The sequence below is a fragment of the Chinchilla lanigera genome, unplaced genomic scaffold, assembly GCF_000276665.1.
Source record: "Chinchilla lanigera isolate Chin_1 unplaced genomic scaffold, ChiLan1.0 scaffold00004, whole genome shotgun sequence".
NCBI classification, from domain to species: Eukaryota; Metazoa; Chordata; class Mammalia; order Rodentia; family Chinchillidae; genus Chinchilla; species Chinchilla lanigera.
The window spans coordinates 25560364-25587738 of record NW_004955405.1 but is presented as its reverse complement, the minus strand read 5'-3'; the positions used below and the strand labels follow the sequence as shown (position 1 = coordinate 25587738).

Genomic DNA, 27375 nt, shown 5'->3' with positions numbered 1-27375 from the left:
AGAGCTCATTTTGCTGGCTCTCTTCTTCCTCCCAGATTTCCTCCTTAAATTCCATGTGTCTTTGGGCTCTTGTCCCGTAGTTTTCTAGACCAGAAAAATCATAGAGTACTGCGACTGCAGCCTACCCTCAGACTAAAGCCATAAAAATGGCTTGATGGACTACGGCTTGCTGTTCTTCTTTTCCAGTCAAGCCCACTCAAAACCCTGCTTACTTTTGGTTCATTTTGTAGAACTTTGAGGTCTTTTAAAATTCATTTTGCCACAAACCTTGAGGTGTAATACAATGACCTTATTTTAAGTATTTAAATACCTAAGAGTTTAGGAAAGATGTTAGCCATTAAGTAATATCCTACTTTTACATTTACCATGCACAAAATTAATATTGTGTGAGTTACATAAACATGATTATAGTGTACATTTTAGATGAATATTTAAGGGTGTGTCTATATTAACTGAATACATTTAAAAAACACTATTAAATTCAAAATTGTTGCTTGATTTGAATAAAAGAAAATCTTACTAAATTACTTTTAAAATTATGATTAATCCGTACTTGATTTTTTTCTATGTAAACACTAAACTTAGCAGAGAACAACAGTGACATTGGTATGTTAACAGCTTCCTGAGGCTACAAAATCCTTTGCTGAGATTTATACAAACCATATGACTCATTTTATATCTCTGATTCTGACTTTCCTTCTGTGGTTGGTGACTTTATTTTGCCTCTGTTTTGAGTGTCTAATATAATTCTTCATGCTTTTATGCTTTTTATAAACATCTTTTGTCTGTGGTGCTACCCAATACTGATCCTGTGTTCCCAGTCAAACTTCATTCTCCCACGGAAATTCTACTTAGTGACCAAATAAAAGCAGAATGAAATCGTCCCAGAAAATCCTGCCTGTATTTCTATTGACAATTTCTGTTTTATGCACTTTAAATTCACTTTCTGTCACAATGTGGCATTTTTCAGTGCCCCAAATCATTAATTCACTCTTGCTCTAGCAAAAACCTCTATAGACATCAGGGTGCCATTTTGTCAGTCAGAGTACCTCCATGTGTCTTCTATCTTCTGGGCATCTCCTTTGAATTAATATAACTTATCACTTTGCATGGCATGCTCTGGTTTCCTTCAGGTGAAGGCTTACTTTAAAAATCAGCTGCCTAGAGTTAAGCCCTACATAATCTTCTTAATTAGATTACATTTAGTTTTTACTTATTTTATCTTCTCTTCTGTCTTAAGGTCTGAAGTTTATTTTATGTTGAATAGTTTTTCTTCATATAATTTTTTGAAGTGCAAAATTTATGTGTATGTTTACCTGTGTGTGTGTGTGTGTATGTGTGTGTGAGAGAGTTTTTGAGAATTAGGCCAAGGAAGCCACTCTAATAATATTTTAATATTTGATGTATATTTTTGCTTATTCATTACTCTTGGACAGTATTTGTTACACTTGTCTTTGTTATGTATACTTCAGCTGTAGGAAAGAAAGCACTGAAACATTTGCTTAATAGAGTGTAGAAGCTGTTCTATCCCTTTTCTCATGCTTTTAGCTCAGTGTATAGTTTCAAAGCTTTTTTTACATGTAGATTACCTCCTTTTGATTAACAACGACTCTATTAAGTGACAGAGCAACATTTATACCACTTTAGAGACAAGCAAATTAAAATATAAGGAATTTAATTCACTTGTCCAGGTAAGAAGACATTGACTAATACTTGAACCTTAATGATTTTATTCCTTAAAAATTTTAGAAAAAATGAAAGTATTTGTTTTGATTATAAGCACCTCCATTGCCTTCTGTTAGATTAACCATTTGTGAACTACTTGAGTTAGAATTGTCAAATACTTGCTTTTCTACTCTGCCAGTGTATTAAGAGTAACTAGATGTTATTTGTTATTGTGAAGTAATTATGATGCTTTGTGTCTTACTTTTCTCATTGCTGAGACAAAAATACCTGTCACCCAAAGTTAAAGGAGAAAAGGTTTATTGTAGCTCCTAGTTTGTAAAGTTTCAGTTCATTGTTGGCTGGCTCCAAGTGAGGGTGGCATGGCAGAACGGTATTGCAGAGAAATAGTTCATGGCAGGCAGAAGGCAGCAAGGCAGCAAGCAGCAGAGTAGTGAAGCAGCAATCAAGGACAGCAACCTCATCCATCTCTTGTATTTTATCCAGGCTACATACCTTTTGAGTGGGTACCACTCATACCCAGGGTAGGCCTTACTATTTTCCATACTCAGAACTATGTGAAACCAGTCAGTGGACTAATTTGGGAATCACACACCCTTAATCCCAACATCACATATTCTAGATCCAGCCACCTCTGTAAAGCTGTACCTATGACCACTTGAGGCTTTGGGGCATATTAGACACAAGCTATAAAACTTTGTGAAATAAGTATTATTGAAGTTTAATTTAAATTGATAAATAAGACATTGGAATATCATATTTTGTTACTAGACATGATTGAGACAAAATGATTAAATGTCACATTAAAAGAAAACTTTGGTTTACTATGATTTTACTGTTTTTCCCTATGTTTCTTATATACCACATGAATACTTTAGGCTATAGAATCAAAGAATACAGAAGGAATCTTTGATCCTACTCTGCATTTGAAAGCCCAAGTTGATCAGCTTACTGGAAGGAATGAAGAATTAAGACAGGAGCTCAAGGAATCTCGGAAGGAAGCTATAAATTACTCACAGCAGTTGGCAAAAGCAAATTTAAAGGTGAGAATTTTATGAAAGAAAAAAAAACACTAAGTAAAAAACATATATTTAGAAGAAAAAAAAACATTTTTAGCTGTTGAGAAAATGTCCCTAGAAATAATTACTTCAACATTAAGAAAACATTCAGTTTTTCTTACAAAGTAAAGTGGAAAAATAAGTGCCTTGTGATATAAAAAAAGTGCAAAAACATGCTAAGTGTTATACTTAGGCATTTTTAAGTAAAAATTAAGGTATCATTTAATTCTTGTCAGAACAGTCACCTGCTTTTAAAACATATTCAGTTGAAATGGTTTAAAGTAAAAGTTACTGCTTTTCCATTTATCTTTCTTTGAGTGTTAGAGATTTGGTTCTCATCCTTGTCGTATTTGTCGTATTTGTTTCCAGATAGATCATCTTGAGAAAGAAACCAGTCTTCTACAGCAATCAGAAGGATCTCATGTTGTTTTTAAAGGGGTGGACTTACCTGATGGGATAGCACCATCAAGTGCTAACATCATTAATTCTCAGAATGAGTATTTAATACATCTCTTACAGGTACTGCACGTTTCACATGTGAATAACAAAAATCATTGATTGTATGCATCCTCAGGTATTCCTTTGAATTCTCAAAGTATTAAAAGTGAGACATATTATTCCTAAAGGATGGTAATGTTAGTGGAATACTACGGGCAGTTTATTCCATTTGTCTAAATTTGAAACATATTCATATATTCTATATGAAATATATGAATGACATGTAGAACAAGTAGCTACTATAAAGTAGTGAGTTTAAGTAAGATGAGGACTTGTTTTTATTACTGGTAAGAAAAAGGAAGAATTAAAGAGGCTAGAGTCCTAAGGTCTGATGCAGTTTCTTTTAGCGTCATGATTAGAATTGTTTCCTTTTGTGTGTTAACAATAAGAAAATCTAAGCTAGATTGTTTATCATGTTCTTTCCTTTACCTAGAAAGTAGAAAGGGTACTCCTGCACAACTCGCCATGTTTTTCCTCAGTTTTGCTGTTTATATCATGGGCATTATGAATAGCCCAAGGCATGATTATTCAGCCTTTTATCTTGCCTAGCCCTGTTGCGTGAAGATGAGTTATCTTGGGCTGCATACAAAATGCATAATACAATTAATGTCTCCAAGTCACAAAATTTCCATATAACCACTAAATTATTTTATGAAATGATGATTAAGGAAAATTTTAAAAATTTACATGTCCGCCTAATAAGAATATATGCCTGTCTTCACAGGCACACACCCATCTAGGTGGGGTGAGATACTGTTGTTAGTAATCGTTGCATTTTACTTACAGAGCCACACAAACATGTCAGGTGTGAGGCACACCGGTTTTGATTTGAGTGACTGTGTGGTGGCCACAGAAGTGGAAGTAGCACTGAACTCTACACCTTTTTCCCTACACAGCATTCTAGCTGTCACCTACCGTCTGCCCTCTGCACTGCACAATTGTCTTCAAAAATGTTGCCACAAAATCACATAGTAATGTTAAATGTTTACGTTAATGATCTTTTGGGGCATCATTATTACCTGCCCAGGGCTATGTGCTTGCAGGCCTTAATCAAATGTGTCTGACCTAATAGGAGATACTTTTGTTATTTCATTAGAAGTTTGAATGCCTGTATCATCCATTTGTATAAATATAATTAGAATAATGTCAGAAAAAATGAAAGTATTTGTTTTGATTATAAGCATCTCCATTGCCTTCTGCTAGATTAACCATTAGTGAACTACTTGAGTTAGAATTGTCAAATACTTGCTTTTTTATTTGGAAATTACGTTAGTGTTTTTCCAAATATTGGAATTTGTGTGTTATCCCAGTAAGGTAAGGACAACTTTAACTACTTATCAGATCATTACTTGATAATTTATGTTATATCATTACTTTTATTTATTACTTTTAAATTTATAGCACTCTATGATTTATTGTCCTATAATATAAGGACTTTATTAATAGCTGCTGGCAATATACCATTGTCATTTGGGATAAGATTCTGCTTTTCCTGTTTATATTAAAATAGGAAAAGCATTGTGATAGGTTAGAGAACACTGATTGGGAATCTGAAAAACTGTGCAAGGTGACAAAACACCTTTGAGTCTCAATGTTATGGCAGCGTACAGTGATAGGAGTGACGCGTGGACTCAGACAGATCTGACCTCAGCTGTTGGCTCTGAATCTGTGCAAAGCACCTGGCACTTAGCCCAGCATATATGCTTGGAAGAGCATTGCCAAATGCAGTGCTAGTGAGTTTTTGATGGTTAATAAATTATGTAATCTTGTAAAGCCTCAGTTTCTTCATCCTTAACATGTAATAATTAGGATAATTTGAATGGAGGCATGAAAGTATATGTCCACAAAACGATAGGACTGAGTGATTGGAGGTGACTGTGTAGTTTATTTTGTCTGATAATATGCTCAAATGGTCATTGTTCTATTGAGGAATTAGTGTGTATATTATAGCCATCATATTTGATAAAAGTACTTCTCCCTGTTTTAATAGTACTTTTTAATTTTGCCTCATTCCATATGCCTTCTCCTAAAATGCTCAGTATATTGAATCATCGTGTGGTATCCCATTACTATATACAATTTTTTAGTGCTTTTATATGTCATTAGAAGTAATTAATTTAAGCTGGGTATAGTGACACACAGCTGTAATCGCAGTACTCTGGGAAGCTAAGATAGGAGGATCATGAATTCAAGCTGACCTGAGCAGCCTACTGACTTGGTGAGACTCTATCTCAAAATAAAAAGTAAGGGGGAGCTGGGGATATAGTTCAGTATGAAGACCCTGGGTTTAATCCCCTGTAGTACAAAAATAAATAAGTCAATTAGTTAAAAATACATAAGTTATGCTGCTTACGGGTTTGGTGACTTTCTTTTGTGTGTTTTTTATGGTTTTATTAGAGTGTAAGTTTATACCTTCAAATCCAAAAGGTATTCTGATGTTCTTAATTCTTATTTCTAAACTAATTTTTAGGAGCTAGAAAATAAAGAAAAGAAGCTAAAGAATTTAGAGGAGTCTCTTGAAGACTACAACAGAAAATTTGCAGTAATTCGTCATCAGCAAAGCTTATTATATAAAGAATATCTGAGGTATAAGTATTACCAAAGCTTAACAGATTTACTGTAGTATATTTTTTATCCATAGTGAAATGAACAGAAAGAAACTGAAATGTTTTGATGTCCCCTTCATTCCTGCCTTCTTACACCACTCTTCATTGGTAGCTGTTGTTAAAAATGTCACGCAAGCCCATGCTTGTCCTGGGATTGTTCTGCCTGATTTTGAATTAGACTTTTAACATTTGCTAATTAGAAAGCAAGTTGCTCTACCTATCTTAGTTTGTTTTTCTATAAAATTCTGACAGTAGTACCTTTTTCATGGGGTTGTTATAAATTTAAGTGAATTATTACATGAAAATGCTAAGATGAATGCATGCTCACAGCACATGAATTTTTTGCAAATGTCATTGGTTAGCATCACTCATCATCACTGCAATCATATATGTTCACAGGGAATAACATATTTCTTCTTACATCTGCCATTTTATCAATATTGTTGAAGTGATTTCCTTACTAGGAATTAGAATACTTCATAAAGGTGATTTAAATCTAATCTAACAAGAAACCTAACGCTGGCATATTTATGTATTATTAGCTCTTACAATGATTATAAAAGGAGTTGCAGAAGTTTAGGGAAGACAGAGTCATACTTAGTGAAGAACATTTTTTCCATATAATTTTGTATTTGTACATAAGAATTTTTGTGGATACATTTTCACTGGCCAGCTTTCAGTCTGGTCTCATTAGCTGGTTAGGTCACATACCCCAAGGCTCAACCATTCAGTGACAGAGAATATGATGCCACCATGATTGGTTTATGCGAAGTAGAGTAAAAGTGATTGTAGAATGTCTCTTGTAGAGGCAACAATTTCTTGCACACCTTTTTAAGAAATAAATTTGTCAGTAGATTTTACCTTTCTCACTGACAAGTTAAAATTGTCTGTTTATGGAACATAATATAACATGATGTTTGATATATGTGTAAATTGTGGAGTGGCTAAATTAAGGTATTTAACTTGTGTACCATCTCACATGTTTTTTTTGTGGGGAGAGCATTTAAAATCTTCTTTTCAGCAGTTTTCAAGCATGTTTTGTTCTTGTCACTGTGATGTACAATAGATCTTTTAAATGTACTCCTCCTGTGTAAATGAAATTTTGTGTCCTTTTACATTTAAGTCTGATGATTTCTAATGTTGTATTCTGAGCATTTTGTGAGTAGTGAATATTCAAATTTATTTTTTATTTTAAAGAGAAAAAAAACCAAAAATAACCCACAAAGTTAAAAACAAACCAACAAAAATAATAAAAACTATGAAGAATTTCAAAACAAGGTAATAGGAAATTAATAATAGTTTTTATATTACATATTGTTGTCTTCAAAGTAGTTGCTCAGATCACCAGACAATATTCAAATTTAAGACCAAGATTAGAAGTTGTCACTTGATTCCCACAATTAGTTTAGGATAATGGTTATTTTCCTGATCCTTTTCTAATATCATTAAAATATTTATAAAGATTCTGCTTCTGATTGAGTAATGACTCAATTAGAGTCATTCTGTTGAATCAACTTTGATCCCTTAAAAGATAGCTATTATGCACTTTTGATAAGAACCAAGCTTCAAACCCTGATTATTTTCTTATATATGTTGTAGACTTACCTTACACATTTCTTATCTATACTTGGAGTAAGCCATTATGTATAATCCTTTTAGAGTGATGAGTCAGGGAAGAATGAAAATAATTTGGTAGAATAACTTTGTTACCTTGCATTTACTTAAGTTATTCTGGGCAAACCCTTTTTGAGTGAAGTTTTCACTTGTGTGTTAGATACTGAGTAGCTAAGATCCCTTTTGTGTGAGGCAAACATCACATTTCCATAAGGGAAGCTCTTGACGTGGTGAAACATTTTATGAGGTTTGATGTATTGTCTTTTGTTATTGTTTTGCTCTTTTTAGTGAAAAGGAGAACTGGAAAACAGAATCTGAAACAATAAAAGAAGAAAAGAGAAAACTTGAGGATCAAATCCAACAAGATGCTATAAAAGTGAAAGAATATAATGTAAGTAAAGTACTTTTAACATCAGTGTACAATAGTGTATAAACTAGAAGAGCTAGGCTCAATAAGTAACATCAGCGTGCTTTTGCAGAATTTGCTGAATGCCCTTCAGATGGATTCGGATGAAATGAAAAAAACACTTTCAGAAAACAGTAGAAAAATAACTGTTTTGCAAGTGAATGAAAAGTCACTTATAAGGCAATATACAGCCTTAGTAGAAATGGAACGACAACTTAGAAAAGAAAATGGGAAACAAAAGAATGATTTGATGTCAATGGAGGCTGAAGTTTGTGAAAAAATTGGATGTTTACAAAGATTTAAGGTATTTTTTTATTTTCTGTTTTAGTTTTGACTGTTTTTAAGTATACAGAAGATAGGATAGATTCATGAACTCCCATTATCAGTATTATCATTTTGCCATATTTACTTCATCTATTTTTTACAGGACTATTTAAATTACAGATATTTCTCCCCAAAATAGTTTTGTGTGCATCCTTAATGTCCAAAGCCCTTCTTACAGACCACTATAACTATATCTTACCTGAAAAATTGATAATAATCTCCTTACTTAATGCCCAGTCTATATGTATGTTTCCTTAATTGTACCTATTTCCAGTCAAGAGTTATGCTTTTATTAAATTTGGATGTCACAGATCATAAATTTTTGTATTATGAAATCTTTTTTTCTCTAAAAGGTGTTAAATTTATCTAATTTGTGTGTTTGTATGTGTGTATGTGTATGTATTGTGATTTTTTATTTTGTTCCTCTGTGTCTTATATTTACTAAAAGTTCCAAGGCCTTTGTTAGATTCAGGTTAAACATTTTTGGCAGTAGTTCTTCATAAGAAATGTTCTGTACTAGACAGTTATTTCATCACTTCAAAATATAAGCTGATTATTTCATGTTTTATGATTGGTTACTGTGTTACACACTCTACCTGTTATTAAGTGATTTAGTACATCACTTGGTGATATTTTAGTACCATGGAAATAATAAATCCTTACAGTGACTTTAGCATCCACGATCCACAATTATTCTTGTCTAACTCAATAATTTCATTGAGAATTGCAAAAATATGATTTTGTAGTTATATTATGCTTTCTCATTTATAGACAGCATTCTTTTACACTAATTTTAGTATGTGTGCTGGCAAACTAAGCACAATAGCCATCCTTTTGTACAATAAAGAGCTTTCTGTCATTTTACTACTTCCAGTTCAAATTTAACTTGGGGTAAGTAATATAGATTTTTTCCAAATCTTAAATTTTATACTTATATGTTTTAAGCAGAAATTCTCTGGTATTAACCTTCAAATGATTCTTTTGTGATTTACAATATATATATATTCATTTGAAAATAATCAATTAAAACTATTGTTGTTTAAGATTTCCTTACAGTTCTTATTTGTTTAGAGTATAACTCATTAAGGATGTACAAGCAAAATAACATATTATACAGTTATTTGAAATAATGTTCCCCTCCATGTACTTACATCATATGCTTGTATATAGTTAGGCATATTTGTTTTTCATTGTTTTCAATTTTATCTATTAATTTTTGTCTTTTATTGAATTTGAGTATAAAACATTTAAATTTTAAAGATGTAATTCTTTTTAGTGTGATCTGAAAGCTGAATCGTGATATATCAAGAACTGTTTTAAAAGGTGAAAACTAGTCTTGTTTGGACATGGACTAAGGAAATTTTTATATGTAGAATATACAGTTGTTTTTATTTTTCATAGTTTTTTTTTTTTTAGAATATTCATTTTTGGTAATGTTAACAAATACAGTTGGTGCATGAAGTAGAAAGGAAAAAGGAATTTGAGTTTTCTTCCTCTTCAACTTGATTTTTCAACCTGAATTTTGTATGCATATGTGTATGTGTAACTGTCCAGAAGCCAAAATGAAAGATATTTTTAAAGGATGGAAAACAGAATACCATTTATCCCTATATTCCCTGCCTCCTCCCCATCCCAAAAATGAAACCCACTTCCCAAGGGTATAGTAGAACTTTGTGTGCCTGTGTAGATGAAGAGACAAGCTGTGACAGTTGCCATCAGAAGCACCATTACCAATATTTGTCCATCATTACTGTAGTTCAGAGTGAAGAATAAGCATAAGTTACTTGTTTTCCTCACCTCATAGATTTGGGTATTCATTTACCACTTCTTAATAAGCTTCTATCACTGCCTTTTACTTGTCCATGTAATTTTTGCTTATCACAGAGAAATTCACTTAATGGAGACAACTAAAAGTTCAGACATTTTGGTGTTAATAATTGTACTTCAGTGTTCTTGATTAGCTTTGTATTTTGAGAGCAGCTAAGTAGAACATTGTGTCAGTCAGCTTTCCATTACTATAACAAATATCTGAGGTAAATCCACTTAAAAAGAGGAGAACCTTATTTTTGCTCAGTTTTAGAAATTTCAGGGCATGACTTAAGATTTCCTTACAGTTCTTAAGGCCACATTGCTTTGGGACTATAGTAGCATGATAAGAATACATGCTTTCTAGAAAAAAACTATACCAACATAGTATGTTTCTCTTTACATAGGAAATGGCCGTTTTTAAGATTGCAGCTCTCCAAAAAGTTATAGATAATAGTGTTTCTTTGTCTGAACTAGAACTGGCCAATAAACAATATAATGAACTAACTGCTAAATACAGGGACATCTTGCAAAAAGATAATATGCTTGTTCAAAGAACAAATAACTTGGAACACTTAGAGGTAAGTTTCTGTGGTTCTTAAACCTTGTGGTAGTAGCAGTTTTTGTATAGTCATTTGTGTTTCAGAGGATTTTGCAGATTTTATTAAAACGAGTGTATTTATGTAAATTTAACAGAGGTACAATTCACACATACAATTTCATTGTCTTTTGGTCTTGAATATTATTACACACACAAAATAGTATCTATTTATAATTGCCAAATGACTTCTGGATGGCATACTGGTATGATATAGTTGAATCAGCCTTATTTCAGCCATTCATTTAAAAAAAGAGCACGGACCAGATAGTGTATTGTAATCAGAGGAGAAAGTGTCATTAAATAACCATCCTTTTCCCTTCCACACCACCCTTCTGTGTTGCTTAAAGTAGTCACAGGCTTTCAAGATAGAATGAAAGGCAAGATATCCCCCACCTCTCAATGTAAGGGTGTCAAAAAATGGTGGCTCCTATGTTTTTAAGCTATCATAGCCTTTTCAAGGAAATTTCTTCCTGGCTGATTGACAGCTACTGCAAACTCCATGTTCAGGACTCTTACCTATACCCGTTATCTGATTTCTATTAGCCAGTTAAGAGACTATTCATTGTACTATATCCTTTTCCCTCTGCATTTTCCTTATCATTCTAAGCATCTCTTATGACCTGTCTGTGTTGTCAATGTCTTAATTTTATTCTTTGTTATCTTTGTCTTGGCCAATTACTCAGACCGCTGTTTCCTGTTTCGCTGTTTCCCATCTTCATCCTCTGTATTGCTGCGAGTGATCAAGTCACATGAAGGCAGAAGTCCAGTTTCTTTTGTAGTTTGTTTCCTACTTAGGTCATCTTATTCTAAGGAATTTCAGAGTTTTTTTCTGAAACTCAACTACCAGTATTCTGTACCAGTGTTTTTTTTAACCTATGCTGTCTTGTACCTGCCGTTCGCATTCTCTAGTTAACATTTCTCTCTTCCAATTTTCCAATATATTTGCCCACTGAATCTTTATTCATATTTCAAAGCTTTGCTCAGGCACTACTTTTTATCAGAAGCATCCTTCTTTATGGAACCAAGTCTCTTCTCTGTCTGAATTAGTTCTGTACCTTGTTCATACTTCTGCTATTTGTATCACATAATGCTATATAGGTTTGTATACCTACCTGCCTTCCTGGAATAAGAGCCTCATTGTATATGGAACTCTTATTTAGTTCATTACTATGTGTTTGGAATCTCCCAGTTGGCACAGAGGATCTGAAAGAGTGATAAATAATACAGCCACCTTCCAAAGGTCATCAGTAGTAATTAGGAAATTGTTGATATCTTTTAAGAGTAAAGCTGCATAAGAACAGAGGTGATGAAAATCAGATTTCACAATATAAAGAAGAAAGTAGAGGATACAGAAATATAAAACCTGGCTGGACTGCAATCACTATGTATACATAATGAGGAGTGTCTTAGTTACTTTTCTCTCGTTGCTGAGACAAAATACCCAATGCCCAAAATGAAGGAAAGAAAGGTTTATTTAGCTTACAGTTTGTGGAGGTTTCAGTCCATACTTGGCTGGCTCCGAGGTAGAAGGTAGCAAAGCAGCAAGAGCAAAGCGGGGAATGGCAGCCGAACAGCAAACAGCCAGAGCAAACTGGAGGAATGGCGGCAAGCAGCTTCTTTCCCTGCCTTACTTTGTAAACAGGCTACCTCCACCTAAGGGGCGTGTAGCTCTCACATAATCTCCATGCCCTCCTCTTCCACAGGCTCAGGATGTATACAAAGAAGCACCCCGGCTTCCTGCTGAGTCACTTAGCCAAACCTCTAGACTCCCCAAGTTGACACAATGTATCAACCATAACAAGGAGGTCACAGGGAAAGGAAGGGGAATGGGAAGGCAAAAGGATTTAGAGGGGGACAATTACGAAAACTGAGCTTTTGCAAATGGGAAGAGAACCAAGAGTTAAAAAGGGCTGGGAGGTAAGGGAGGGATAAAGGATGAAAAAAAGAAAAATTAAGATGTATTATGTGCTGGTGAGCTTTTTTTTTCACACCAGGGATGGAAGTTTGACCTCACGCTTGCCAGGCAGGCGCTGTGCTGCTGAGCTGTATCCCCGGTCAGGATGTATTATGTGCATGTGTCAACTACTCACAATAAATGTAATCATTACATACTGCAAACATGTACTAATAAAAAAAAACTTTACAAAATTAAAAACTGAAAAAATAAACCTGAATAGGTAAGGTTGTAGAAGAACTGGAAATTTGATTGTAGATAGAAAGAGACATGGACGTGGATTGGAGTGGATAAAAAGGATTTGTTTTATCTTTTCAAAAAATTTAACGGAGGCTGATAAAGTTGGGAGGGGGATAGGAGAAAAAGTTTAGAGTTAATGGGGAGAGAATGGAGATTAAGAAATTTATAAGCAAAGGTATGTGGAACAAGACCAGGATTACCCTGTGAAACATGATGAAACCTAGAAAAATGTGGTTAAAAAAAAATTTCAGACACCTTCGCGTCTCTTTTCCTCATGTGCTTACAGTATCTGAAACTAGACATAACTTTGCGCTTTACTAGAAAATTACATTTTTTCCTTATTCTGCTAGCTTCACCATAATATCCCCCTTTAACGGTCATTGCCTTGTTTTTATTTTCCTCCATAGCACTTGCTTCTTGACATACTTTGGTTTTTTTTCCTACTTATTACACTAAAATACAGCATTTGAGCATTAGCATGCAAAAAGTTGTGGATTTGGAGTGTTTCATATTTCCTGTCTTCAGGTTAGGGATGATGCAGTGGTAAAGTCTACTCAGATACTTCAAAATCTGAAAAACTCCAAAACCTATAACACCTTTGACCCACACATTTCAGATAAAGGCCTACTTTCTCCACTCTCAGTTTTGCTTCCTCTGCTCAGGTTCTTCACTACTCAAATGTTGTCCTACTTCAGTCCTTTCTTCTCTTGCTGGTCTTCCAGTATTTCAAACCGTGTCTTGCTTTACATCATCTAGGTTTACGAGCACATCAGCTCTCTTCATGGCCAATTTCTTGTTAAGACTGGCTCTTTCTCGTGCCTTAGCTTTTAAACCACCTCTCTGGCAATTAGGACCTTCTTCAGTCATGTTTCTCTAATTATGCCTTCTTGTATTAGTTTTTGGCCCAGTACATTGTTTTTCCTTTTTCTCTCTAGGTCTTGAAGTTTTCAATGGATTTTTTTGTTTATATACATGTTTGTCTTGTCTTTCCCCCACTCCCAGCTCCTGCCATGTACACACAGACAGACACTAAATAGAGAAGCCTATGAAAGCCAGAATTTTGTATCTTTTCACTGTGAGCATCTGGCACCTGTCACTGAAAGCATGTTGAGATGCTCAGTAACTGTATTAATAAAGGAAGCAAACACAAGTCTGTGAAGGTGGTAGAATCCCTGAGTGTTCAGACTGATATAAATAAACACACAATACAACTTTAATGTCAAAGGCTAATAGTTTAAGAGCCACTTTTTAGGATATAGGAGATTTTGGTGATCATTTAAAGGTAATATACTACAGAGTGTGTGTGTGAATGCTTGTGTGCATGTGTGTGCATGTGTGTATGTGTGTTCTACATATGGGGGAATTCCATGTTGTAAAATACTAGATTGTGAATTTTAGGAGACATTGTATAAAGTTAATACAATAGCATTTCTGTAGTATTGGTATGAATTACAGTTGATCTGTGATGTGTCTTTTATTCAGTGTGAGAATGCATCCTTAAAAGAACAAATTGATTCTATAAATAAAGAACTGGAGATTACCAAGGAAAAACTTCATACCATTGAACAAGCCTGGGAACAAGATACTAAATTAAGTAAGTATTATGACTCTCATAATATAAAATGATTAGGGCCTATTAATTAATATTTTTCCATTAAAATTATTTTTCTGTGCCAAATGAAAAGGCAGTATTTAATTAAAAAAAATAAACTTTTCATAACAGTTCAACTAATAGACACTTAATAAATACTACCCTGGGCAAATCCCTATCCAAATTTGGTTTTTAGTTCATAAATTAGATTTATTCCCAATGAAATCATGTATATTAAAATTTTATGACTAAACATTAGCTGTTTTGAATCATTTAGCAATTAAAACTAGTGATAATTTTGAATAACCTATATTTTAGTAGTAATATTATGAGTTCTTTCTTGAGTGTGATGTTAAGACTAGTTATATATCATTTGATGCTTTTACATTTAAACATTTAAAGTGATTTACATTTAAAGTGATTTACATTTAAATCACTATAAACCTCAAAGAAAATTTTAAAACATGTACTGCCCATAGTTACACAGCTATATTGTCACATTTTTTTATGTATTCTTACACGTTTTATATTCTTTAAGTTGTAATAAGCATTATTTTGTACATCAGATTTGTATCAAATATAACATTTGTTTATCATGCTTATAGGTATAAATATTCATGCAATATCCTACAGTTAGAGTAAATATAGTTAAATCACTAGCTTATCTTATTTTTGCTGTGGTTTATAGACCTGCATTGAACATCTTCACATATATTCAATAGAGATATTACTGTCCCAGAAGGTATTGAAATGTTTGTGACTCTTTCATGGTATTGAAATCTTTGGGCTCTTGCTAGAGTTTTCCATACCAGTTTTTTGCAGTGGTTAGCCTGGTTTATAGCATTTTAATCATTTTATCCATAGCATTGTGTTTTGTAAATGTCAGACCAATTTGCTGCTAGAAGTAAGGTGGTTTTGTTTGTTTCCTGTACCTTAGAGCTATAATGCTCTTCAGTGTTTCTGCTGTTAAATAGAGCTGTTTTATTAAATTGATGAGACATTTGGTTAAAAAACTCTATTTTGTTAAATAGAACTGTTTTATTAAATTGATGAGACATTTGGTTACCAAGCCTAACATTGGTAAATTTAAGGTAAGCTACTTTTAGAAATATAAATTTTAATTGAAGAAGAGATTAACTATAAATTGACTTCTACATAGCCCTACATGAAGAAGATGCTATGTGGCCTAAGATACAATGGTGGTCAAAAAATATGGTGATTGTTTAAAATAATTTAATTTTAGTAAAAGACATGTTGTCTTTAATCCTTAGAATTCCCTTCTTTTCTTTGAGCACTTATTCTGTCTTTCTTACCACTTTGTAAAGTAGTTCTGGAAGTCATCTTTTGTGTTTTTACAAAGTGAGATAAAAAATACGGCTAATGGTACTGCTGAGTGCCATCCAATGGAGAGGCAGGCTCATAAAAACAATTACGATGTGTCCTCATCCACTTTGTTCACGAGATCTGTCACCATGCTACTTCTGGTTCTTCCCCAAAGTCAAATGACTGTGAAATATAAACATTTTGAATAGGATGTAAAGGCAGTCAGGCTAGTGCAACCAAAGACATGAACAAGGACTTCCAGGACTGGTTCAAAGTGGCAAGAATGGCTTGGCGTGTCATTGATGGCACATGCCTGTAATTCCTGTATTCAGGAGGTTAAGGCAGAAGGATGGCTGCGAGTTTGACTCAGTGTAGGCTACATAGTTCAAGGTCAGCCTGAAGTACTTAGTGAGACTTTGTCCCCCCCAAAATAGTGGCAAGAATGATGGGACAGTGTATTTGAAGCAAGAAGATTTTGAGCGGAGTTAATGGTAATGCATCTGTGATTGTAATAATTTTTTTAAAAAATTTAAACATTCACCATATTTTTTAATAATACTTTATAGAAGAGTTTTACATACAACTTAAAATAGGTTCTGTGTTTTATTCTTCTTTTAACAACTGTCAAATTTTTATAGAAATTCTTTAATTTTGTATTATTTAATCTCTTCCATATATGGTTTTATATCAATGAAGTGGATTTTTTTTTTTTTTTAATGTGCTGGGTCTTGTGCATCTTAGGCAAGTGCTGTACCACTGAGTTATACCCCCAGCTCCTAAATTATGACCTAAGTTTTAAGAACTCTTCTGAATTTGCTCGTATCCAGCCCTATATCTTAGTTTAAGTGTCACCTCATTACATTTACTACCTCAGGTGGTGGGTCTGCTGCAGACTCCGTCACATGTCTCCCTGTATTTTTGGAGTTCAGCACAGCACAGAACAGAGAAGGAGACTTACCTTTTGTATATTTATTTTTAGTGCAGAGTTTTTTCTTTAGTAGTTGTTCAAAAATGTTTATTATTTTGAGAAATTCAGTTATGAAACTTGAAATTATGAAATTTGAAAAACAGAAAAGGTTATTGTTGGCATCATAAAAGACTGCTTAAAAGTGAGTTATGCTTAATTCAGTCAAGTAATTGGCCACCCTAAACAGGACTTTTAACTAAGTCTCTAAAAAATAAAGCTGTATAAAATTTTTTTTTTTTTTTGGTATATGTCTACTATGCAAAACAAAAGTGTGAGTTTTTCTCTCGACCAAAAAAAAAAAAAAAATTAACTAGTGACATTTCTATAGGATGTCTTTTCATGGTAAATTGGAGCTTATACTTCTCATTTAATCAGTTTTATGTCCAAAGGTAAGCCTTATACCTATGTATAACAACTAATAAAAGAATAAAATATTTGCTATCAGGTGTGTTCAAGGGCTAAGTAATATCTATGGTTTGAAATCCCATTTGGTAAAATCTCTTAGATATGTATCTTCACATTTTACTTGTCAGTTTGTCTCACAGGCATCTTAAAAATGAAATCATTGCATTTATATTCACAAAGTAGTATTGCTTTACTTTCTTGGTCCTCATACAGTTTATGTTCTTTCTGTAAAGTGTGTTTGTTTACTATTTTTTTTATTTTCTACATGTGACATTTTTACAGTAAAACCTTTACATTGCTATTTCAGCAGTCCCATGTGGAATGCAGTAGCTCATTATTGTTGTTGATAAAGAACAAGTTCCATAGGCATAAAGTGGGATAGGTGTCAACTTGCAGGAAGTAACCAAACTAAGAGTAGAATCCAGGTCTGTTATAGTTCAAAAAGCTCATTACCTCATTACTCTATTACCTTCTTATATACAATATCTAAAATACCTGAAAGATAATTTTGAAATAAACAACGAGATTGATTTAAGTATTATTGTATATAGGAAATGAATCTAAGATGGATAAGGCAAAGAAATCAATAACCAACAGTGACATTGTTTCTATTTCAAAAAAAATCACTATGTTGGAAATGAAGGAATTAAATGAAAGGCAGCGGGCTGAACATTGTCAAAAAATGTATGAACACTTAAGGACTTCATTAAAGCAAATGGAAGAACGTAATTTTGAATTGGAAACCAAGTTTGCTGAGGTTTGATATTAAATTTTTTATCATGCAATTAGAGGGTATAGAATTTATGTTGCTGTTGTATTGTTAAAAGGTTTGTATCATAAAGTAGCATATTAATGTAGTACTTGTGTTTTATGTAACAAATGAGATTTATTTATTATAAAATCTGAATTGTTTAAAGTAGTACAGCTTTTTCTGGTGTAAGTTTTTTCCCATCAGTGTTACATTATTAGTTTTAATGTACAAAAAATATTAACTTCAATAACAAACTCCTTTTCACTACCAGCCCCTGATGTAACAAGTATTTATTCAGTGTGTCTGTTACATACTACATCCAGTTTAGGAGTGAAGACATTGGCAAGACACAGACAATAGTATCTACTGTCTAAAACTTTACATTCTAATGCGAGCTTTGAATTTTTTTTTTAAAGGGGTCAGAATCATTAAACTGATAGTAGTACAGTTTGCAAATGTTCAACAATTTATGATTAAATAACACTCTTAGAATGTTGGCTTACTTTGGGAAATTCCCATGTCACCCAGAGCATGTTATTTTTGTTCATTTTAAGTCTCTAGCTCTATTAATAAGATTTTGTTGACTGATTCAAGTGTATTTATGGAGATATAACTGAAATAAAATGTAATGAGCATACTGAAGTCCAAGCAAAGTAAGAATAACAAAGATTCAGATATTATGAATTGCCAAATATAAATTACTTTGAGAAATTTAGACTAAAGTTACATTTTGCATAATTTATTTCCAATTCTGTTCCTCTCTTTATTCTCTATCTGGATTACAGAAAAATAAATAGGAGTATAATATACTCTAAAAGCTGAATTCTAAGAAAAACTTTATCCAAAACTGATATATCTTGAGGGATAGCTCAGTGGTACAGCAGACCCCTGAGTTCCATTCCCAGCACACACACACACACACACACACACACACACACACACACACACACACCTCATATATTTGAACATGTCTGATTACTTTTTCTTAGCTTACCAAAATCAACTTGGATGCACAGAAGGTGGAACAAACATTAAGAGACGAATTAGCCGACAGTGTGAGCAAGGCAGTAAGTGATGCTGATAGGCAGCGAATTCTACAATTAGAGAAGAATGAGATGGAACTGAAAGTTGAAGTGTCAAAGTAAGTGCAGACATTTGGTCACTTCATCATGCGTCTTCTCTTACTTGTCTTTAAGAGCCTTACCTCTGAGCATGGCGGCATACAGGTGTAATCCCTCCACTCTGGGGGGCTAAGGCAGGAAGATTGCAACTTTGAACTCCTGCCTCAAGATTTTAAAAAATATAACAGGAATGAAGATATCGCTCAGTGCAAAGGCTTTGGGATCAATCTCCAGTACCATTAAAACATCAAAAACATCAGGGTTAATATTCTTGGTAACTACTCCTGGTTTCTTTTTATAAAAAATAATAATACTAACAATGGTTTTTCAACATGGTTAAATAGTAACATTGAAGAAAAACTTATCTCTGAAAATCTGCATGTTTTGGATCACAGGAATACTACTGAAGAAAGTGCTGTATTTGGAATGAGGGCCCAGACAGTCTTCATTTGACTCTTCCTGTCTCCTTGTAGACCTCACCTTTTAAAATGACTGTTTTTCATTAGTACATATTTACAGTATGTAATGAATACTTTCATTTGGGTAGTTCATACATGTACATGATACATCTTAATCCTTGTACTCCTCCTTCCCATTTGCAGAAGATCTATTTCCCTGTTTCTTGTCACTCTTTTTTATTTTGTAACTAGAGTAGATGTGTATTTTGTTTCTTTTCATATTTTTGATAACTTATAAATTAAAAGCTTTTAAAATATGTGTTAACCCATCCAAGTTTTAACCCATTGTAGGGACTTTAAATTTCTATGTTTTAACTCATGTATTAGATCAGATAACCCATTTAATACTTACTTTGCTGTCTTTGAAATAAGTATCTTATGAAAAAAGTGTGAGATCAAGGTTCTTTGTCATACACAGTTGTAAATGGTATACATTAAAAAAAGTTTTAGATAATTATTTACATTTGAACTCAGAACATTTAATATGATATCATGTTACATATTACAAATTTTCAAGGGGGAGGGATGTTGGGAATGGAGGATTTTTATAACATACTTTTAATATCTCAAGGAGTTAGGTTTGATGAAACCAGTTCAGGAAACTCCTGAGTCCTGTGTAAGTTATACAAAGAAGAGATGTTAGAATCCTATGACTTTGCAGAAAAGAATCTATAAACTTGGGAAGTTGGTATTTACTGAGAAAATGTACGTAATCATAACTGAATACCTTACTGCTTCCTAGACTGAGAGAGATTTCTGATATTGCCAAAAGACAAGTTGAAATTTTGAATGCACAACAACAATCCAGGGAAAAGGAAGTAGAGTCGCTCAGAATGCAGCTGCTAGACTATCAGGTATATGCAGTGTTGACTTTCTATATAGAATACTATTTCCCTAATTCACAATATATGTTGATGTAATACTACAGTTTTAATCAGAAGGTATAGTGACCCAAGGCTCTTATTCTAATAAGTTGGAACCTGATTTTAAAACTCTGTAATTTAAAATACCATGTATAACCCAGAAAAGCAGTTAATGCCTACAGATGCACTGTGCTGAAAGTTCAGACACTGAGCAGGAGTAGTTAATATTCTTCAACAACAATGTTCCATCTCACATTTATGTGCAGTTTTTTGAGTATTCTCACATTATATAATTTTGAAGGATTAAAAAGTACACATGTAATTTTTAGATTATATTGTATCAGTGTTACAATTTACATGTAGAAATTTTTTAAAGTAATATTCCAACTATTATTTAGTTAAGTTTTATAAATATTTGATTTTAACTGTTTCTTACATAATTCATTGGTAATTATATTAAAGCAAAGACAGATTTTTGTAGGGTTTCATGTTGCATGTGATTTTAAAACTGTGTTAATAAATTGTGATTTAAAGTCCACGATAAATTCCTTTGGAAAATTTTGAAAATTAATATAAATATGTACTTTTTAGGCACAATCTGATGAAAAGGCACTAATTGCCAAGTTGCACCAATATATTGTCTCTCTGCAAGTTAGTGAGAATGCTGCTCTTGGAAAGTTGGAGTCAGTAACATCTAAGCTACAAAAGGTGGAGGCCTGCAATTTGCGCTTAGAGCAGAAACTTGATGAAAAAGAGCAGACTCTCTATTATGCTCGCCTGGAGGGGAGAAACAGAGTGAAACATCTGCGCCAAACGATTCAGTCTCTGCGAAGACAGTTTAGTGGGGCATTACCCTTGGCACAACAGGAGAAATTCTCTAAAACAATGATTCAATTGCAACATGACAAACTGAAGATTATGCAAGAAATGAAAAATTCTCAACAAGAACACAGAAATATGGAGAACAAAGCGCTGGAGTTGGAATTAAAATTAAAGGGCCTAGAAGAGCTAATAAGCACTTTAAAGGATTCCAGGGGAGCCCAAAAGGTAAAAATTGATTTGAAGTTTAGTATTTCTAACGTTATACAATAATTTTAAAGCTCTTGTATGTGCCTGTATGAAAAACACTTAACAGACAGCCCAAATTACAGTTACAGTTCATTATTTTTGATTTTATAATTAGGAGTTTGGCTATTTGAATGTTCGTGATGTATTAAAATAAAATGAGTTTCTGAAAGATTTCAGTAAAAATGCTCAGATTGTATGATAACAAGAAAACTGAAGATGTACATTAAATAGTGATTATAATTATTCTTATATATGTTAATTTTTATCAGTTGATTTCTACTCTTCATAACCATTACCCATTTAAAGTTATTTACAAGCCGTAGGCCCACAGTTATTTTTTAATATGACTTAGTTATTACCCTCATGTGGAAGAAATTAAATGAAAAATAATCTTGCAACTGAATTCTATTCTCTGGGCTCATAATATTAGAATTTCCATTTCTGAAAGTAGTACTAATGCGTGTGTGATATGTTTACAGTAAGTATTCAATAAATAAATGATGGTGAATGAAAAAAATGAAAGTGAACGTTACAGATGCTCATTTCAATGAATAAATATTTTATTGTAGCGTTGTAACATGCCACATGTTCTCAGAATGGAAATCCTAAATAATCTTTGTCATACAACTTGAGCAAGGATAACTTTATAGCTTATCTATTATAGAATGTCCAGTAATTTTAATTAAAATCTTTCTGATCAATGGAGAAATATATACTTACATAGTATGTACATTTATATTTGTAATTTATATATCTTAGGTAATCAGTTGGCATATGAAAATAGAAGAACTTCGTCTTCAAGAGCTTAAACTAAATCGAGAATTAGTCAAAGATAAAGAAGAAATAAAATATTTGAATAATATAATATCTGAATATGAACATACAATCAGCAATCTAGAGGAAGAAATTGTTCAACAGAACAAGGTTTTGTTTTATATTTGGGGGTTTTTTGCAAAGATTTTAAACATAAGAACTTGCATGCCCAACTATATTATTCTAATTGAATATGGGTCTAATTATGAATAGGTTAAAAAATAACTTGCTTTTCACTGTGTGTATTACTCTAAAAATATTTATTTCTAAAACAGTAGTCTTAAAGAGAGTAATATGTATTGAGCTTATTTGGAAAGTTAACTTTTATTTTGATATCAGTTATTTGACTTTCCACAATTCTGAGTTTTTCCTGGCTTTCACTGATGGAGTAGAATGCATTCTGGTGTATAATATAGTGCATGATTTGGGGGCAAATGAAATTCATCAAGCCTTTACTTGCCCTAGAGATTGTGCCATTCCTTCTTCTTCAATGTTTTTTATCCTAGATACCTGTGGTACTTACACTTCCATTTTCTTAAGATCTTAGCTCAAATATCTTCCTTTTATCAACCACTAGAGTATCACAGTCTCTGAATAGGGATTACTTATTGTCGTTTTTCTCTGTAGTCTTTGTCATTCTGTCATATACTTGTTTGTTACTGACTTTCCCTCCCTCAGTAGAGTATAATTCCATGGTGTCTTAGTTACTTTTCTCTCGTTGCTGAGACAAAATACCCAGTGCCCAAAATGAAGGAAGGAAAGGTTTATTTAGCTTCAGTTTGCAGAGGTTTCAGTCCATATCTGGCTGGTTCCAAGGCAGAAGATAGCAAAGCAACAAGAGCAAAGGGGAGGATGGCAGCCGAACAGCAAACAGCCACATCAAAAGGGAGGAATGGCGGCAAGCAGCCTCTTTCCCTCCCTTACATTGTAAACAGGCTACCCCACCCAGGGGGAGTGTAGCACTCACAAAATCTCCATGCCCTGGCTTCCCCAGGCTCAGGATATGTACAAAGTAAGCACCCTGGCTTCCTTCTGAGCCACTTAGCCAAACCTCTAGGCTCCCCAAGTTGACACAATGTATCAACCGTAACACATGGTGACAGGGACATGGTTTTGTTCATTGCTATGTTTACACTGCTTAGAATAGTGTCTGGCACATAGTATTATGTTATTAGTTGTACTTTGATGGACGGATGAATGGTTAGATCAATAGATTGAAATCCTGCCATCACATCTGGCAAACTGTGATATTAGCCAAGTTACTTCATTACCTGAATTTATATCTTTTTCCAAAAAATAAGTATTATGGTGACCTCAAAACGTTGTTGTGAGGGTTCTATGAAAAAATGTATGTAAAATACCTGATATCCACCTGATGTTTGTGTGTGTGTGTGTGTGTGTGTGTGTGTGTGTGTGTGTCTGACAAAATTGTCTTTGTTCAGTTTCATGAAGAACGGCAAATGGCCTGGGATCAAAGAGAAGTTGAGCTGGAACGTCAGCTAGATATTTTTGACCATCAGCAAAGTGAAATAATAAATACAGCACAAAAGGTATGAGAACTGATTCTGTTTGCTATTGTGTGACATGGCTTACAGCATTAACTGACAGATATTTTCTAAATCAGATGTAATTTTAATTAATGTTATATTCTTATATTTAAAATATAAGAAAGGTTTACCATACATTTTGTTGCACATTTGTATAAATTACTGTTGTTTAGTCTCAGTGCTGCAACTGGTGTTTTTAAAAACGTAATATTTATTAATAGTTTGAGGAGGCTGCAGGATCAATGCCAGACCCTAGTCTACCCCTCCCCAATCAACTGGAGATGGCTCTAAGAAAGCTCAAGGAGAATGTTCGAATCATCCTGGAAACACAGGCAACTTGCAAATCACTAGAAGAGGTAATCACAAGAATTTATAGTTTGATCAGTGTATTATTGGGTATGTCCTGGGGATTTTCTAAATAATACTTATTGATAATGACACATAAGGTGATGAATCTGTTGCTAATTCTGTCTCTTCATGTTTTCGTGTAGTTGTTCTAATAGCCAGTTAACAGAAGATATAGCTAATTCAAACTCCCTGTTCATTTAATTACTACTTGCCACTTTTGGGCACACTGATCATTAAAAACAAGCATGAATGGAAATTGAAAATAAAGCATCTGTAGCTTTATGTACAATATAGCACTTCGCTTATATGATCTTTTCATCCTTACATTTTATTTTGACATGCATATCATATACCTATGAATCAGTTTTACTACATTCCTTGGAGGATTTGGGAAAGTGAGGATAAACTAGAAATTGCTTGTTTAATCTAGGTATTAAATTTGATTAATATATGATCAAACAAATTGTGTTAAAAAGCGATATAAATTGAATATTATTTTTGTTTCCAACTGAGGATATTATCTATAAATTAATTTAGAAAAAAATTTTCATGTAAAATTACATATTTTTTATCAATTCAGGAAACAAATTTTCTTCAGTAATTGTCAGATTTGTTGTTTATATGAATTGTCACTGAGTTTCTCGAGTAAAATATCTGCCTTAAGGCAGTGAAGAGTAAAAATATATTTCCTGCTTTGTTTTAATGAATTATACTTTTGACTGCAGTTATACATAGACTTTAGCTATTAAAATTCCAGTTTTATAGTTAGGAGACTTTTATGGATTTGTTTTCTTAGTGCTGTAGTAATCTATAAATCAAAATAAAAAGAATGATTTATTATATTTCTGTTTAAAGTCTAAAACCAGCCCTCAATCCTACCTCTAAATTGCAGGAACATAATAAAGAGCCCCAATTATATTTCCACTCTTTTTTTTTGGTACCAGGAATCAAACTCAGGACCTTGCACTTGCCAGGCAGGTGCTTGTGCCTCTGAGTTGTGTCCCCAGCCCCCCAGTTATATTTTATTTTTATCCTAACAATGAAATTTTGATGCATGTGATAATCTTACAGATAAAATATGCATGTAAATGACTGTGCTGTCACATAAAAATACAATCTAATCTTATTGTCAGATGGTGAGTATAAATACATGGAAACTAAAATTCCTTTTAGTTTATATCTAACTAAAAATTCAGATGAAACATTTTAAAAAAAGATGTACACCTTACTAGTGTGTTTTTTAACTGCAGAAGCTAAAAGAAAAAGAATCTGCTTTACGGTTAGCTGAGAAAAATATTCTGTCAAGAGACAGAGTAATCAATGAACTGAGGCTTCGATTACCTGCCACTACAGAACGAGAAAAACTTATAGCTGAACTAGGCAGAAAGGAGGTGGAACCAACGTCTCAACACGCAATGAAAATTGCTCATCAAACCATTGCAAACATGCAAGCAAGGTTAAATCAAAAGGAAGAAGTATTAAAGAAATATCAACATCTTCTAGAAAAAGCCAGAGAGGTATTTCATACTTCGTTATGCCGTTTCATTTTTTGCAGTCAAATGCCACATCTTACTCTATCCACAAGTGCTAGTTTATTTCTTGCTTCCATTATTTCTGTTTAGAAATTGTTACTTTCACATGACTGGATTACAGATCTGTCGGTAAAATCAGCAGTATCCGTATCTAGTGGACCAACCAAGCCCAGGAACAGCTGTCATAATGAAACCTTAAGATTGTAAAAAATACCAATTCATAAGTAAGGATTGATGCAATAAGTAACCTGAAATCTACCACACTAGCAATCATTGGAAATCAGATTTTCTAGAATTAGGGATGGAGGAAGGACCCTAACATTTAAAAAATTTCCTAGAAACAAATTAAAAGATTGGGCTTGCAAATGTGAAAATTCATTAGGCGAGATGTCTACATATTTACATGCAGATAATATTCTTTTGATATCTCAGAGGTTGTAGAATATTAAAAATAATAAAATGTTTAAGATCTTCAGAGTATAATTTACTTGAGTCACAATTCAAATTATAGTTTTGATTATTTTTGGTGCAACAGGAGCAAAGAGAAATTGTTAAGAAACATGAGGAAGATCTTCATATTCTTCACCATAAATTAGAACTACAGGCCGACAGTTCACTCAATAAATTCAAACAAACAGCTTGGGTAAGATTGTGGATTTTTGTTTTATTTATTGATCTTTTAAAAGCCTATCTTATAAAATGTATATCTTGTCATTTTTTCACAGTAGAAATTATCCTACTCTTTTATTGCCAAAATAATCTGAAAACACAGCTCTGTTCATTCCTCTTGTTAAACTCAAACCCTTCAGCACATTACCACTGCTCACAAGATCATGGTTCTGCTCTTCAGCTGTTCTTCTTTTCTATGATCTAATCTCCGTCTTTCTTTTCAAACTATTCATTATAAGCTTACGAGTAAATTTAGGCTTCCCATTTTGCGAACTCTTACTCACCTCTTTAAGTTACTCTGTTCTCTGTGTGTAAAATGACCTGGCTTTCGTCTCTTAACATGGAACCTTAGGATCCTTGAGCCTTATCTCATGTAGTCAACATTTATTGGTGTGCACTGCCTATAGACTCTTTGCTGAATACTGGGATTGGAAGAGTACAGTCTTTATTTTTTCAGCCTTCATTGCCTATTAAATTATTAAAGTTTAAATTCTGTATTTTGATCATTTGAGGAGTCAGGTTAATAAGTAGTAGCATTGAATTATATATGTCCATGGCTGTCTAATATGTTCATATTTCATAGGATTTAATAAAGCAGTCTCCTACTCCAGTTCCGACCAGCAAGCACTTTATTCGTCTAGCTGAGATGGAGCAGACAGTTGCAGAACAAGATGACTCTCTCTCTACACTGTTGAGTAAACTAAAGAAAGTATCACAGGAGTTAGAGAGACAAAAAGAAATCACGGAATTAAAAATCAAAGAATTTGAAAATATCAAATTACGGTAAGGCTTAGAAATGAACTTAAAAATATGCAAATGGTAATCATGGTAATTAAGATATAATGAAGATAAATGTGTTTGCTTTGCCAAACTTTGATGTATATTATCTCATTTTACTCTTTTATTCTTATGGCATATCAGATAGGAAACAAGGAGAGGAGGTAGGAATGCCACAGTTTGAAACTGCTCCATATGACTCAAAAGCCAATACAGATTCTACCCAGAATTCTCTTTTTAATATCTCTGAGTGTCAGCTCCATCCTTTGGCAATGGTAGTACTTAACCCTGGCCCATTCAGAGTGGTAAATCAAGGCCTGATGAAACTGTATGAAAGTCACCTAAAAATTAC

At 33.2% G+C, this 27375-nt stretch overlaps 1 protein-coding gene across 3 annotated transcripts in view; it reads left to right on the top strand.

Moving 5' to 3' along the window:
• Cep290 (centrosomal protein 290kDa) overlaps positions 1–27375 on the top strand; it is a 73985-nt gene that overhangs the window by 19283 nt on the left and 27327 nt on the right. For all 3 annotated transcript variants that reach the window (XM_013518127.1, XM_013518131.1, XM_013518124.1), the window contains 17 exons: positions 2562–2726; positions 3111–3260; positions 5710–5825; positions 7748–7850; positions 7939–8169; positions 10403–10576; positions 14273–14384; positions 17628–17833; positions 18817–18968; positions 20149–20260; positions 20861–21316; positions 22097–22261; positions 23593–23700; positions 23919–24053; positions 25296–25562; positions 26113–26220; positions 26830–27029. In XM_013518127.1, the coding sequence (XP_013373581.1) occupies positions 2562–2726; positions 3111–3260; positions 5710–5825; positions 7748–7850; positions 7939–8169; positions 10403–10576; positions 14273–14384; positions 17628–17833; positions 18817–18968; positions 20149–20260; positions 20861–21316; positions 22097–22261; positions 23593–23700; positions 23919–24053; positions 25296–25562; positions 26113–26220; positions 26830–27029 (2960 nt within the window). The remainder of the gene's footprint in view (positions 1–2561; positions 2727–3110; positions 3261–5709; positions 5826–7747; positions 7851–7938; positions 8170–10402; positions 10577–14272; positions 14385–17627; positions 17834–18816; positions 18969–20148; positions 20261–20860; positions 21317–22096; positions 22262–23592; positions 23701–23918; positions 24054–25295; positions 25563–26112; positions 26221–26829; positions 27030–27375) is intronic.